Source organism: Bidens hawaiensis, unplaced genomic scaffold (assembly GCF_021521415.1).
Source record: "Bidens hawaiensis isolate Kalapana, Puna unplaced genomic scaffold, B.hawaiensis_p1.1 tig00006781_1, whole genome shotgun sequence".
Classification (NCBI taxonomy): domain Eukaryota; kingdom Viridiplantae; phylum Streptophyta; class Magnoliopsida; order Asterales; family Asteraceae; genus Bidens; species Bidens hawaiensis.
This window is the reverse complement of record NW_027491463.1, coordinates 1,114,236-1,130,263: the sequence shown is the minus strand read 5'-3', so window position 1 is coordinate 1,130,263 and position 16,028 is coordinate 1,114,236. Positions and strand designations below refer to the sequence as shown.

The 16,028-nt window shown below is 32.7% G+C and overlaps 1 protein-coding gene across 1 annotated transcript; it reads left to right on the top strand.

The window, feature by feature from the left end:
- The first annotated feature begins 13,067 nt into the window (after positions 1–13,067).
- On the top strand, positions 13,068–13,653 carry LOC143633552 (uncharacterized). The gene has a single exon (XM_077101830.1). It carries the CDS (start codon positions 13,078–13,080, stop codon positions 13,612–13,614), a length of 537 nt encoding a protein of 178 aa, XP_076957945.1. The 5' UTR covers positions 13,068–13,077; the 3' UTR covers positions 13,615–13,653.
- The last annotated feature ends 2,375 nt before the right edge of the window (positions 13,654–16,028 follow it).

The following is a 16,028-nucleotide window of genomic DNA, read 5'->3' as shown; positions in this document are numbered from 1 at the left end:
CGTCAAAGGAACCGAAACGATCAATCCGTACGAACTATAAATAAGAATAAGGCAACACTTAACGACTACTCTATCGGGATTTTTTTTAAGGTTGATTAATTGCACGAATAATTTTAGAACTTATTATTTCATTACAATTTTATATTATTTTGCATTCTTTGATTATAATATTATTATTCATGTTTTAACGGCAAATTGGTTATTAATATGATTTTAAGTATTTTAACGGCGAGGATATGAAGTTTACACGTTCGAAATACTTGAACTATTGTTTGCAAGTCGAGAACGTAATTATTGCTTTAACGAGACGATTTTAGGACATTAAAGTTTACGTTACGTTTAATAACGATTTTTAATGATGGTTTACGAAATCGAGAAACTTGGTTTTTAAACGTAAAATGGTGAGATATATTTTATATTCAATTTACATAATTTTTATTTAATTTAATATTTTTTTTTATGATTTTATAATGATTTTTAAATGATTAAAAAGGTAAATTAATTATTAATAAACTGTTATTAAATAATGTAAAAAATATGTGACTGGCCCGGGTTTCGAACCCGAGTCTGGGTGGTATATGTTCAGCGTGTTACCAGCTGCTATAGACTGAATATTCGTTAAGATCTTGGTTGTAAATATACATATATAGTATTACAGTTTAATGGTTTTATTTAATATTAATAATAATAATAAACAGATTATCAGGAAAAAAAAAGAATGAAATAGCCCTTGCCCCGGGCTTCCAACCCGGGTCTGTTGGATACATGTTACGTAGTTAACCAGTTGGGCTGTGAGTCATATTCGTTTTACGTCTGAAAAACATTATATATATATAATAATGAAAATTCATCTTCTTCCTTTATCAAGAACATAAACCCTAATTTTATCAATTGGGGTTTCTGTTCTATGTTTGTTCAAATTAGTTTAGGGTTATTGTTTATTGGTTCATTGACAATAATAAGCATATAACAATTACCTTTATACGTTTTGGTTTTGCTGAGATTAAGTTTGCTGGAAAAGTTAACAAAGAAACTCCCAATTACAGAAACTCGGTGTATTAGAGGGGGATTAAGAGGAGTGAGCGAGTTCTAATGAAGGTTAGGGTTCTATTTATACTAGTAGGAGGAGAGTGGACGCGGTTATTGCATTAATGGTGAATCCCGTGAAATCCGGCGTCGATTACGGGGTGTTTTACGGCAAGGAATCACAATTAATTAGTTGGTTATTGCTTAATATTGACGGAGAATCATTTTGGTATATTTACTCGGGGTTAAAACACGCGTTATACGAGGTTTCGGCTACCTCCGACGCTGATTCCGGCCACCGGAGGTTCGCCGGGAAAACGGGTAACGGGGGGGGGGGGGGGAGGCGGCCGGGGGGGGGGGGGGGGTTGGTTATTATAATATTATAATTTAAATAGAATTTACAGTTTTAGCCCCGAAACTTTCAAGAACCTTTAAATGATAATATAAATATCTTCTAAGTTAAATAAAGTTTTCAAGTTTTACACTTTTAACCCTAAACTTAATAATCGAATTAAATAGTGTTCGGTTTTGAATTATTTACGCGTTTATTCGTACGTTAAAGCTCGGGAATTTATAAACAATTGAATAACAACGAATAATGAACATTAAATGTCGAGAATCACTTTATTAAAATATTTAATACATCGAAACGACCCAACGGGTCGGGTTTACAAATACAAAACGAATCGAAAATTGACGAATGTCACACATTACATACTAAATTTTTCACTAGTACAATTTAATGCGTTAAGAATCAACTATAACACTCAGAAGTACCAAAGGAAATAAGTGTGTTAATCAGCAACATATGTACAAGAAAAGAAATGCCTAGCACTGGAAAATAAGAAGTTATTCATCTCATTACCACTAAAACCTAAAAGAGGATAAATCCAAGGTCCATAAACAAAATACAAGTACTACTTCTAGCTTTAAGTTCCCCAATGAGAAGTCTCACTATAAGAAATATATTGTTATACTATGCATAAACCACGAGACTATCCATATACCAAAAGAAAAGCTGGCTAAAACAGGTAGTCGTATATTATTGATATTTAAGTATGTTAATCTTAATATTCCAATTAATGCATGATAGGCTGTGTTTAGTTCTATATGTTTCCTTACCAAAAATCAACAAAGATCTAACACGAGGGTTAGTGACATATTTAAATGTTAAAGCTATTAGACTCATAATAAATTGTATTTTAGTTATGCTTTATGATACCTTACAGTTTCTGGAGATTAATCAGAAGTTAGTATCAATACTTAAGCTACATTATGATAGTTGTGAAGTTTGCATAGCCAATGTAAAATCACTCTTACCTTAAACTCTCATATTATTTTTTTCCATATATATGGATAGAAATGTTTATAAGATAGAACTAGATGATACTAAACAATTTCATAATTTTTGTTATTATGCAAAGACAAACGAGACCTATAAATTTCATCCATTAAAATCAAATTTCACGAGAAACCATTACATGGCTGATGAGGATGATGTTTCATTTAATCTCATTCTCAGTGATTTTTAATCACGTGTTAAATTCCCTAAACATTGTTTGGCTTAAGGAATTTGTATGGGCCAACCAAAAGTTATATTTTCACTTACATTCATGGAACTTATTCCAAACGGAATATTCAGACGTAATTATTTTATCATTTAAAAGAATATCTACTTGTTACTAATATGTCCTTTATGGTCCACGGTCTTAAAGAAATCCATTCATATATATACTTAATATAATTTCCTCCAAAATGTCCCTAAGTTTCTTATTATAACTAGACGTTAATAAGATCAAATCAAGTCTAAGATATGTGTGACAGGTTCCCACGTCACGTACATTATTGATACTTCTCTTGTAGCTTCCTAGAGACACCAAAGATCAGTGCGAGCATTAAGTTTCTTAATCATAACTTGCAAGATTTGCAAGAGTTGGGGAGTGAAAACTTGATATCATATCAATTTACACATCTTGTATTGTACAAGGCATTGCTCTATCACGACATTGTTCCATCAAAATTTATCTCCTTAGAATCTAATGCTAATCTTACAACAGTTTAATTGTTACTTAAATATGAGCATAATCAGATTTCTTATCAAAACTAAAGTAATCCTCAAACAAGAGAAAGTACAAAGATTAGCGTCGTCGCTAACTTTTTCTCTATTAGAGTCTATTGGTCTTTAAAATATTGATCCTAAGCGTGCTAATTTGCTAAATGTTTCTAAGATCAGTGGGAGCAATAAAAGTCCTTATAATGACTTGTTAGAAGCAGTGTTGCAAAAATCACGACTAGGCACCGATTAATCGGCAGTCCCCACTTCACTGATTAATTTTGGGCTAGTCGGCTAATTAATCGGTCAACGGTCAAATCCAGCAAAAGTCCGTGGTTTTCGGCGAGATTCTGACCAAATCAACGGCTTCCGGCGAGATTCCAGCAAAACCGGCGGTATACAGCGAAATTCCAGCCAATTTTCGGCCAAAATATGTTTGTGTATGTATAAAAATGAAAATCACATATAAAAATATGTGCGTGTATACATAAAACTGAAAGATATACATTAAAGTCCAATCCAATTAATCCTAATTAATCGCTAGTCTCTATCCCACCGCTGACTACCGACTAGCGATTTTTATAACACTGGTTAGAAGTACAAAACGCGGGGGAAGATAGCCATTAAATTTTACACTGAATTTAACTCCGATTACACATTTTGTATACCATACTTTACCAACTCTTACACACTTAGAATCTTGAAAATAATATCAACCTAACCAAGAGCTAATCCATATGACTAAAATTTCTAATAACCCCAATAATCAACTCAGGAGGTCATCCTGGTTTTTTTTAACTAACTAACTTTGATGATTATGTAACCCCTCTAACTAAAGTTGAAATGGATGTTGGAAAATTTATTGATCCTACCTCTTCTAATTAAATCTTTAGCATCAATCAATCTTCTAAATGGAATAAAGCTATTATTAGCAAACTAAATTCTATAAGTCAGAATAACGTTCAGGATTTGGCTGAATCACCTAAGAGCCTTCACAACTAAACTAAATCATAATACAAATGTTAAAAACACTAAGAAATATGATTGATTGTAAAAGGTTATATTCAATAGAGAATAAATTATCAAATAATCTTCTTACCTATATTATAAAAAGTTTTATTTGAGGATCATCACTGTTCACATAACTTATAATAGTTGCGAGTTATATTAAAATAATGTTTCCCAACAACCGACTTACATATTTACTTGTTCATAAGACAATCTAAAGGTCAAATAGTTATGTAAGTCAATAAAATCCTTATATAGGTTAATACAAACATAAAAATGTGATGAAATCATTATACAATTATTTTCATCAAGAACGAAGTTGATTAATGTACCTACCTCAAGATGAGTGGAAGCAACTAAAAACAAACTTGTCCTTATATAGATTACATTCTTTTGACAAACATATGTTACATAAGTGTAAGTATTGTTCATACATACTTTGATATGATAGATCTCAAGAGATAACATCCATTACATGACAGATATCAAAACATATCGAGATAGACCCGAAGGGACATTAGTTTTATTCTATAAGTATTAAGTTGAAAGGGTCCTCATACATGTAATGTAACATTTCGGATTTTCCAAACTCGTATTCGTGTACGATTAATCCGACCCGAAAATATTTTAGATATTTATTATTAATAAAAAATCAAATATTTATAAGTATTTAAGTTGTAATGTTCATTTTATACCCTTTACAATTCACAAGACGTTCATTTCTTGTTTTATGCGTAAAAAGTTCAATATTTAACCAATTCTCAAACCACAAGGACCAAAACTGTCAAATTATGAAACTCCACCCTTAGGAGGCCAGAGCACCAGGTGATGGGAGGCAGCTAGCCCACCGCGCGGCGCCTTGGAGTGTCTACACAGATATTTCACTCGATTTCGTTTCCTAATTCGTTTTTGGTATAAAAATCATGTATGTTAGGCATATATAAGTGAATTAAGGTCCAAGAAAACATATTATAATTAAAATACAAGTCCCTAATTGTTAATTACTGATCAAGATCAAATCTTTATGTTTATTTCTGTGATTTTGTCATTAAAACGATATTTACTTGCTTAAACGAGTAAATCTTCCAAATATGGTTCGTTTTTGCTATTTCTATATAAACAAGACTCATTCACCTGCCACAAAACTTTACCATAAACCCTAAGAGCCTCCTCCAGTCGTCCTATTCTCTGCTCTTCATCATCTTCTTCGGTTTTTGATTTATTGTTGAAGACACAAGCTTGTTCGTTTGACTTTGCATGCGTGTGAACCATTGACTCGTTATATATCCTTGTTCTTTCACTTTCTGGGTAAGTTGTAAACATAGGAATCATTCATATATATTCTCTAATCAATAAACTTTAATCAATTTCGATGGTTGAAGGGTGTTGACTGGTCAATTTGCTTAAAACTCGTTAAAGGGCAAATCAGTCAACAAGTTTGACTTTACGTTTTCTCATACTTCTGGTCGGACTCAACGTTCAGTCCAGAAGACTTTTAATCTCGTAACAAAATTTTAAGACTACTAACCAAAACCCTACTTTTGACTCGCTGTTCGGATTCTGGTCAGTACCAACTCGCTTAAATCTTAAAACAAACATAACTTGAATTATAAACATCCATTTAGATTGATTCCAGCGGCAACGAGTTCGTTTTTATTTACATTATCATATCCTAAAGTCTTAGATTCTGAATTTTTTATATCATTTGACATGCAGTGGACGACTCGTTTATTCGTTAGCTCGCTTATTCGTATATATATTCGCTTGTCATTAATCTAAGGTGAGTTTATCATTCCCCTATTTTACCAAATTTTCTAAACATTTTGGGGACATATTCGTACCTATCCGTATTTCATATATATATATATATATATATATATATATATATATATATATATATATATATATATATATATACAGGGGCGGACCCACATAGTGTGGATCGGGGTCCCGGGACACCAATGTTTTTTAAAAATTTATTAGAAGCGGTATATTAAATTTTTTGAGGACCCCATAAGATTTAATACTTGGAACCCATACTATTAATGTTGATGTGGTCTGGTGGAAAGTCCCTTGTTTTATCTTTGAAAGGTCATGGGTTCAAGTCTTACAAGGCTCAGTTTTTGGTTTTTTGTGTTAATTTTTAGTGTTAATCAATCATTTGATTGCTAATGTTGCAATGATAACTTTGGAAACATTCAAACACCTCTAAAATACATATCATTGTTTTCAACTTTATGCATGGTTTTCTTTAGAAACATTCAAACACTTTAAAATATCAGTTTTATTTTTCACTAGTTTAAGTTAATGGTTTTCAACACATGCTTATGAAAGGGTGGATCTAGGTTCTATCTAAAAAATGTTTAAGAAAGGGAAAACAAAGTGTTTATGTGTCAACCCGACCCATTTTGACCCGTTCAGGTAGTGATGATTGAAAAGAAAGTTTTATTATGATATTGTTTTTTATTATGTTCTTCGCCTCGACCCGACCTGAACAACGACCGACCCGAAAAATTTGAACACCGAAAATATGGGACCCCATTGGCAAAAAATCCTGGGTCCGCCACTGTATATATATATATATATATATATATATATATATATATATATATATATATATATCAAACAAATGCATACGTGCAATTCTGAGTGACTTAATCAAATATACGTGTTATATGCTTACTTGTGTTAATATTCATTCATTCGTATATTCGGAGGGGTCCAGCATATTCCCATGTATTAGGTGCTCATGCTATTGACCAACGCCCGATTCGCTTGGCAACGGTCTCATTACTTGATTATGGTTTGATTTATTTACCGCATTTACTACGTTATGCTTAGTTATATTAACATGCAAAACTGGTGATAATCTCACTCAACTTTATGTTGACAACTCTTCATTTTATACTCATATGTAGGTTGCTATTGAGTTGATGTTGAAGTATGGACACATAGAAAGACCTTAGGGTTTTAATGAAGACAAACATGGATTTCAATTTGTTATATATATTTATTTGAATTGTTTTGTCATATTTGGATATTGTGTGCGTTGTTTGAAATAAAATAATCAACTTATAGATATTGTCACTTTTATATTATGATAGTATCTTCGAGCTGTGGACAATCGGATCACGCCTCGACATTTCCGCCTTAGGTTGGGGTGTGACATGTAACAAACAATATTGCTCTCCTTTAGAGGATAATAGGATTATTGAGATTATTTCCTTTTGTTTCATTAAGTAGAAGCCTTATATAGCTTCAAGTCTATACTCGCTCAGATATTACTCAAATTGTAACACATTAGATATGTCTAGATTAATGTGAAGCATCTAAAAGAGTAATTATATATCTTTAAAGGAAACAAGAGACTGTAACTTAAAAGAAAAAGAGAGAACTCATACCGGTTGACTACTCTAAACTTTATTAAATTCAAAGATAACAAAATGCAATTTTCAGGATATATTCTTATCTCAGCAGATAAATCTATCTCATGGAGGAGTCATAGTAAACTGATAACAACAACCTAAGTTATAATGACATAATATGTTGAGTAATCACAGCCCAAATGCCAATAAATGTTGTTGAAAACTTATTGCTAGACTCAAAAGTTTATTAAACTCCACATAAATAATATATTGAAGACTTACTGTGATAAAATCAGCTACCATATTTTCTCAAACATTAACAATTCGAAAAGTGCTGCATTAAATTTTGATATGAAACTAATTATTCGTTTATAACGAATTAAGGAATCTAAATTTTTGTATCGAATGTATTTATGATATGCTTAAGGATCCATCAACTAATGGTTTGTCATCCATAAGTCTTTTGAAAGCGCTTATAATAAAGACATTATTACTAATGACCATGTATAATTGCATGTCGTCATATGAATGACTAATTATTAAGTTTCCTCAGTTTTGATTTTGTATGTCTCTTAATATGTTTTGTATGTGTAATGACATATAGACAAATTATTATACAAACCAAATATTTGAAAGGCTTACTTGTAAATTTTGATCATAACTACTTAGGTTTTGAACAAGGACTGCAACATAATTAATGAGGGGTCTTGAGCTGATATTTAATTCAATGACTGTATTTCTCTACTCCAGTTTGAGTTTAAAGCTAAAATGAATGTTAACATCTGCAAACTAATCTAATGTTCATAATAAATTATTACTCGTCCAAGTGGGAGAATGTAAGAATACATATATTTTATATTTTTATTTATATGACCATCGTTATCATTTATATCTAATAAGATCAAATAATTAAATTATACCTTATAATATATTAGCTTGGTAATTGTTGATGGACCATATTACCCTTACTAGCTAATAAAGGGTTTCCCCTTGGGGAGGTGTGTGTGTGTGTGTGTGTGTGTGGAGAATAACTAACATCATAGCTTAATCTAATCAGACACACATAATAATTTCGTGTGTCTCCTCTCTCCCAAATTCGGGTTCCTCTCAAGAACCCTAATCACATCCTTAATTATACATCCTAGAGGAGAACTCAATTAAGATGACAAACATGTCGACCACATCATATTGTGATGCTGTTGCTACTCTTCCTGATGTAATAGGTTCATAGTTTTATTATAATTTATGTTTTCTATTACTTACATGAAGAACTGATTAACAAACCAACCCCGGATTCGAAACGCGAATGAGCATTTGAAAAGACATGATCAATGACGTGTGTGAATATATGTACAAGTTTCACAAAATGGGTTTTAAAAAAGTAAACTTATAACTAAACCACATACGAAAGGCAAGTTTATATATCGAGTATAATGTAGAGATGGTAAGAGCCGAACATATGTCAGTGGATACAACGGATTTTGATGCTGAATCTTTGTAACTGCTAACCGAAATAAACTTGATGGTGATTTTAATTTATCCAAACAAACATGTAACTAAATAAACCTAAGTAAAGACATGAGAAACAATCAATTAAAAAGAACTATCTAGACCATGCAGTGGCGGACCCAGGATTTTTTGCCAATGGGGTCCCATATTTTCGGTGTTCAAATTTTTCGGGTCGGTCGTTGTTCAGGTCGGGTCGAGGCGAAGAACATAATAAAAAACAATATCATAATAAAACTTTCTTTTCAATCATCACTACCTGAACGGGTCAAAATGGGTCGGGTTGACACATAAACACTTTGTTTTCCCTTTCTTAAACATTTTTGAGATAGAACCTAGATCCACCCTTTCATAAGCATGTGTTGAAAACCATTAACTTAAACTAGTGAAAAATAAAACTGATATTTTAAAGTGTTTGAATGTTTTTAAAGAAAACCATGCATAAAGTTGAAAACAATGATATGTATTTTAGAGGTGTTTGAATGTTTCCAAAGTTATCATTGCAACATTAGCAATTAAATGATTGATTAACACTAAAAACCAAAAATTGAGCTTTGTAAGACTTGAACTCATGACCTTTCAAAGATAAAACAAGGGACTTTCCACCAGACCACATCAACATTAATAGTATGGGTTCCAAGTATTAAATCTTATGAGGTCCTCAAAAAATTTAATATACCGCTTCTAATAAATTTTTAAAAAACATTGGTGTCCCGGGACCCCGATCCACACTATGTGGGTCCGCCCCTGAGACCATGAATCCCCTCAACTAAATGAAAAGGAAACATAAAAAATGGCAATACATCACAAATCACGATAAAATAAATATTAGGATCCAATCAAGGTGACTTAATATCAACAAATAAACATCATGATGAGCATTCATTCAAAATAATAACCATATATTTATCCGTTCGTCAAAACAATCAAATCTTTCAATAATAAGAAAGCTAGTATGATTAACACATTTTAACCACCTAAAATTCTTTGAAAATAGTTTTTAATGATGACGCTTGTCATTGATCAAAGGAGCTTACAACCAACGAAGATAAGTGAAGCTGTCCACTAATAGTAAGTTATGAAGAATCAATGGAACCTGCCACTAATAGTAAGTTGCCACTCATAGTAAGTTTTCACTAACAAGGATTATGAAACTTTTGACGAAAAGTTACCACCGATTAATATTAAATGGAACTTGCCAATACCATTGATGACGATCAGTGAAAAAGTATGGCTGATGAAGAAGTTTTACCACATGGCAACCTATCATTGGACAAAGTTAGTCTATTGTAATGATATTACACTCTCTCGTCATAAGGAGATTCCAACTTTGATTATAAATGCAAGAACTCATTGAGAATTTAATGCATGAATTGGTGTGGGTGCAATTTCTTCTTTTGAAATTTGCTTATCGCCTTGTTTTGAAGATGGAGTGTTAGACGTAGGATTAGTTGCACTTTCAGTTGTAATTCACTAATTTGTAACTCGTTTTACATAATGTATTAGAGATTTTGATTTTGATAATACAATGTATACAATAATTGTTCTTCAACTTTTTTTTTATTCACATTTCGATCAGTGGTACTAATCAAACACTGATACCAATGTTGGTAATTTCCTTATAACAATTCCGTCACATGTAGTGACCGGGTTGGACCTGTTTAGGCCCATGAGATTCATTAATGATATAACGGGTAACTACAAGATCACAATTAAGGTTTTTATTACACTTGCCATTAGTTGTTAGTCGTGTTGGGTCAGACTTATAAATGCGTATCTATGTGTAAGGTTATTATGTGAGAGATTATTGTAATTGAGTTTTGAGTTGGCTTTTTATTATAATAACATGGGAGTTCATCCTAAATTGTTTTTAATTATCAACTAGTTTTTATCTCCCATATTACGGTGCTGTTTTATATTATTTGTTTCAATTTTTTTGGATTTTAATTTATTTATTGTAAAGAAGTTAAATATAAACTTAGGGTTTGATTATGAAAGGGTTTTACAAATATGAGATGTTATAACCCGGTTTAAAAGCCATCTGAGTTTGGTGTGACTCATGACCTGCTTGTTTCTTTTACTATAAAATATTTCTTAATTATAAATAATATCTTTTTTTAATAGAAAATCGTATATTAATTTTTAGTATATCCATATTTTATAGGATTTTCATATCAAATATTTGATGAGATTAATTTCTAATTTAATAAGATGTTATAACCTGTTTAAGAGCTATCTACCCGTGAAGTCGGGTCAAATGCATGGGAAGCCATTTACAAATAAAGCAATCTGATGGCTTGAGAGAATTTAGGGTCGATGCTTCGTTCATATATATTTAAGATTCGTTCTTGAACCAAATGAATTGATTGATGAACTACTCCACCACAATCTAATTAGCAATCAACCCAGGGTACTAAACTAGCTAAATTGTAGATTGAATCCATCCATCAGGGTTTCCATATGAACAATAAAGACGAGTAATTACCAATGAGTGACAAATAGTAGCGGCAAGGTAAAGTTATTGAAACATTAAGGCAGATAATAAAAGAAATATAGACGGTTTCCAAGAAAGTGACATTTCAGTAATTAGGATGAGATTATATGAAAATGAAAGGTGACCCGGTCCATAATAACAGACGAGCAACAGCTGGCTGTCCTTAAAAAGGACATGATAGTATGGAGGCATAGAGCAACTGTTTTATACCGCGTTTTCTTTTATAAAACAGATCTAAATAATTATGGGAGTAGTTGGTTATTTACATATATGCCATTCTACTAGAAAAAAACACACACTATTTGAATAATACTTGTTCTTTGAGGTTCTTGTCTTATCTGGCTTAGGAAACTTCTTAGTTATGTCTTTAGTTTCACTAGTCTTCCTGAAATTCATCTTCTATGTTCTTAAGTTATAACAATTGCTTTTCACACCCAACAATCATATATTTCCACACGGGCCCTTCAAGTTCTAAAACTGTCTATTTCGACCAAATTTGTAACTTTTTGACATAATAGTTGAATTAAAAGTTAAAACGGGTAAGTTAATTATATATCCCAAATTTGTCATATTGAAGGTAGTAAACTAAAGATGTGATCTGATAACTTTATTAGGCTTGTAATAAGAGATAGAGAAAAAAAAAGGGGGGGGGGAGATCTTTATTAAGCTTTAGCTCTCCTCAATTTTTAAATTAAGTCGGTACCAATTTGGCTCAGTTTAAAAAAATCCAAAATCGGTTAGGTCCATGTTAATGTTGTATTGTTAGAACATATAAGAAGGAAAAAGATCTTAATATGAAGCAGATTGGATAATGATGGAGAGTTGAACATATAAGATTAAATGTTTTTTTTAATTAGACTATAAATACTGAGAACCAACGATCAAGCCAACCTTGGCTCAAACTCAGATAATTTACCAACCGAGCTAGGATAGTTAAATTCTTAAATGGGTTTTGTCGTTTTATTTAATACAACAATACGTCAACTCATGTTTATGAACCTTAGATTGTATGTTGTGGGTTAATGCCCCACTCCACACCATTACATAGGGACGAACGTTTTCGGTACGGGTACCGATTGGTATCGGTACCGGAATTCGGTACCGATTTGGTACCGTCGGTACAAAGTTTTGAGTTTTCGGTATCGCTACGGTACCGGTATTTCCCGAATTTTTCACGAAATACCGGTACCGAACCGATACCGGTACCGTATCGGTACGAACCGAACATTTTCGGGATAGGGATTTTCAGGATCGGTACCGGTACCATCCCAATCTCATCCCTACCATTACATGTTTGATTTTGATGGTATAGCTAGTGAGTATCTCTTTGTCTACGTGACAGTTGACGTGACAATACCTTTATATTTTTTAGTTACTCCACTACATACTACATAACTTAATCTAAGTGACAAATACATGATAGTTAAAGGGTTGCCCATGCAAATACCTCAACTCCCATGAATTGAAGGAGAAAAAAGTCATTTCAAACATTACAAAGATACATCTTCTGTCATCCATTTCAGTTGTCCTTCTACACACTCAAAACACTATAAATCCACAACACACCCTCCTTCCCTATCACTTAACCTTGCATAAACCAATCCAATCCAATCCAATCCAATCCAATGAAGAAGAACGAGTTAACCAAAAAGAAGTTCAAAGGAGTAAGAATGAGAAGTTGGGGCTCATGGGTATCCGAAATTCGAGCACCAAACCAAAAAACAAGAATATGGTTAGGCTCACATTCCACACCAGAGGCTGCAGCCAGAGCCTACGATGCAGCCGTGTTATGCCTCAAAGGACCATCGGCTAACCTCAACTTCCCACCTCATCATTACCACCATCTCCACCACACCACCGCCGCCATGTCACCAAAGTCTATCCAAAAGGTGGCGGCTGCCGCTGCTGCAACAACAACTGCCACTAATTCACCATCTTCTGTGCATGCTCCATCCAATGAGTCTTTAACTTCTGCTAATACTACATCTGTTGACGATGGAATCTTGGTCGGGAGTGAGTGTTTTAATACAACAAACATGTATGAACCTTGGTATAACGATGTGATTCAAGATGGATCAATGTCGTGTGATCCTTTGTGGTCTTTGATGGTCCAAGATGTTGATGAAGGTGTTGGTGATGTTCCTCTTTGGAGCTTCTGCTGAATTTTTGGTGCAGTGGTGAAATTTGATGGAGATAGTGATATTTTATTAATTAATTAATTGATTAATTAGTTTATAGCTTGGGTGATCTTTCATATTAATTTTTTTGAAGATCACCATTTACTCAAAATAATATTTGATAAAGTTATTGTCATCAATAATTTAATTCAATTAATTAATTGTAATATATATAAGGTTGACTATTAATTTATTATTGTGTTATTGTATTATTGTAATTCTTGTTTACAGTCATCAGCACTTTTTACTTTTAGAAAGTGGAATTTGTATATGTATGTTGTGTCTTAAAAGTACATTCTAACATTTTAATCAAACTTATAGAGTTTGTTGAGTATGATGGGCTTTTTTACCTTTTTTATTTTATTTATTTATTTTGAGGGTGGGTGGGTTTGACTGTTTGAAGTATCTAGTCTTGCATACAATGTTAAAATAGGACCGGTTTGGCCGGTCTAACCGGTCATACCAGGATTCGGTCACCGACCGGTCCGGTTCTATATAGTTCGCTCATTTCTCACAAAATCGAATGGTCTGAACCGGTTCACCGGTCTGACTGGAAAACCGGACCGGTTCAACCGGATTTATGGAAATTTCATATACTTTTTCATTTAATATTTTTATTCGAATTTTTGAGACAGTATTTGTTCGGTCGGTCCGACCGGTTGAATCGGTGACCCGGTAGCCCGTCCAGTTTAATATCTGTGGTTATAAAAACATTTCTTTGCTTGTATATTTGTGAATTAGAATTTATTAATGAATCAAATCTTGTAAGTTCTGCTAGTTTAATATTTTCACTTACCCTTTCAATGGTTTAAATGTTTTAACAAATTGTTTAATGGTTTGAGTGTTTAACACACCTTTTGACTTATCATAATATACATGTGCATCTTAAAAATTAAAATGAGAGCACTTTATCAAACCTAGCCAAAAAGTCACCCCTATAAGCTCCGCCCCTTAACCCTGAGATACAACTAACAACCTCCTGCCCGAACTTTTTATGCACCTTTGTATTGGTGTTATATACTATGGATGTAAAAGAGCTGAGTTATTTGTGAGCTTCCTGATATATATTTGTAAAAAACTCAAAAAAGTCAAATTTTAATGAGCACAACTTCAATTTTAAATTAAAGCTCATTTTATAAAGAACTCAAACGTAAACTTCATATATAGAATTTAACTAGCTAGGCTAGGGAACTTAAACGAGTCTATTCTTTATATTACTATAATAACTTTCTTTCCTGCAATAAATATATTATTACATAATAAATATATATTACATATAAGTTATAATAAAATTAACTATATAATGTATAATTAATCAGTAATACATATAAGCTATGACTATAATACATAAGAAAATAACTAATAAATAGTAGACTGACTGACCCAACCGAGCTCAAGATCAAGCCGGGCCTGTGCGCAACTTGGCTCGTTTATGCCCTTAACTGGTCTGGCACCAAGAACTAGCGAGATGAACAACCATCCATATGAAATTTTGTATGTTAACACTTGATTATAAATTTCAAGATTGGTGAATGGTAATGCCTTATTATGTTGGAAAACTCTAGATTCTATCATTCATTTACAAAGTTTTATGATGATACAATTTAATTGTGGCTTTTGATTAGGAATGGTTGAAAAATTTCTTGAATGCTTATGAAAGTTGTTGAATTCTATTATCACTGTGCTATTACTTGGAAAAATTAGAAATTTTTATGGTTTATCTTGCTTAGTCATAGGGATGGTAATGGGTTGGGTTGGGTTGGGTTTGGGTCAGGTTTAGGTATTCTCAAACCCATACCCGGTTATAAAAGTCCATCCCAAACCCGTCCCAAACCCGTCGGGTTTTAATCGGGTAATTACCCGTCAGGTTTCGGGTTTCCTATCGGGTTTTGACAAATACTCGTCGGGTATAACCCGGCTCAAAACCTGTCAAGTTTCTACCGAGGTTTTGACAAAATATAACTAACCAAATATATTACAAAGATGATTACCATAAAGGTAAAATATCTCAAATAATTGACATAAACAAGTTTCAACAAATAATATATTTGGAATATAGTATATGTATAATATAATAAGCTATATTGAGTACATCGGGTAAATGAGTCTATGTTATTGGATAATCGGGTCGGGTAATCGGGTATATTAGAAATCCCAAACCCGTCCCAAACCCACGAAAAATTTCAAAACTATTCCAAACCCGTCCCAAACCCTAGCGAGTCGGGTATTACCCGTCCCATTTATGTCGGGTTTCGGGTTTTTCCATCGGGTTCAGGTTTCATTGCCATCCCTACTTAGTCATGACATTATCTAGGGTTGATACAAATGTTCAGGATGTTATGTTTTTTTAAAGATCATGAATATTGTCTAAATTAATCAATCTTAGATGGATGGTTATT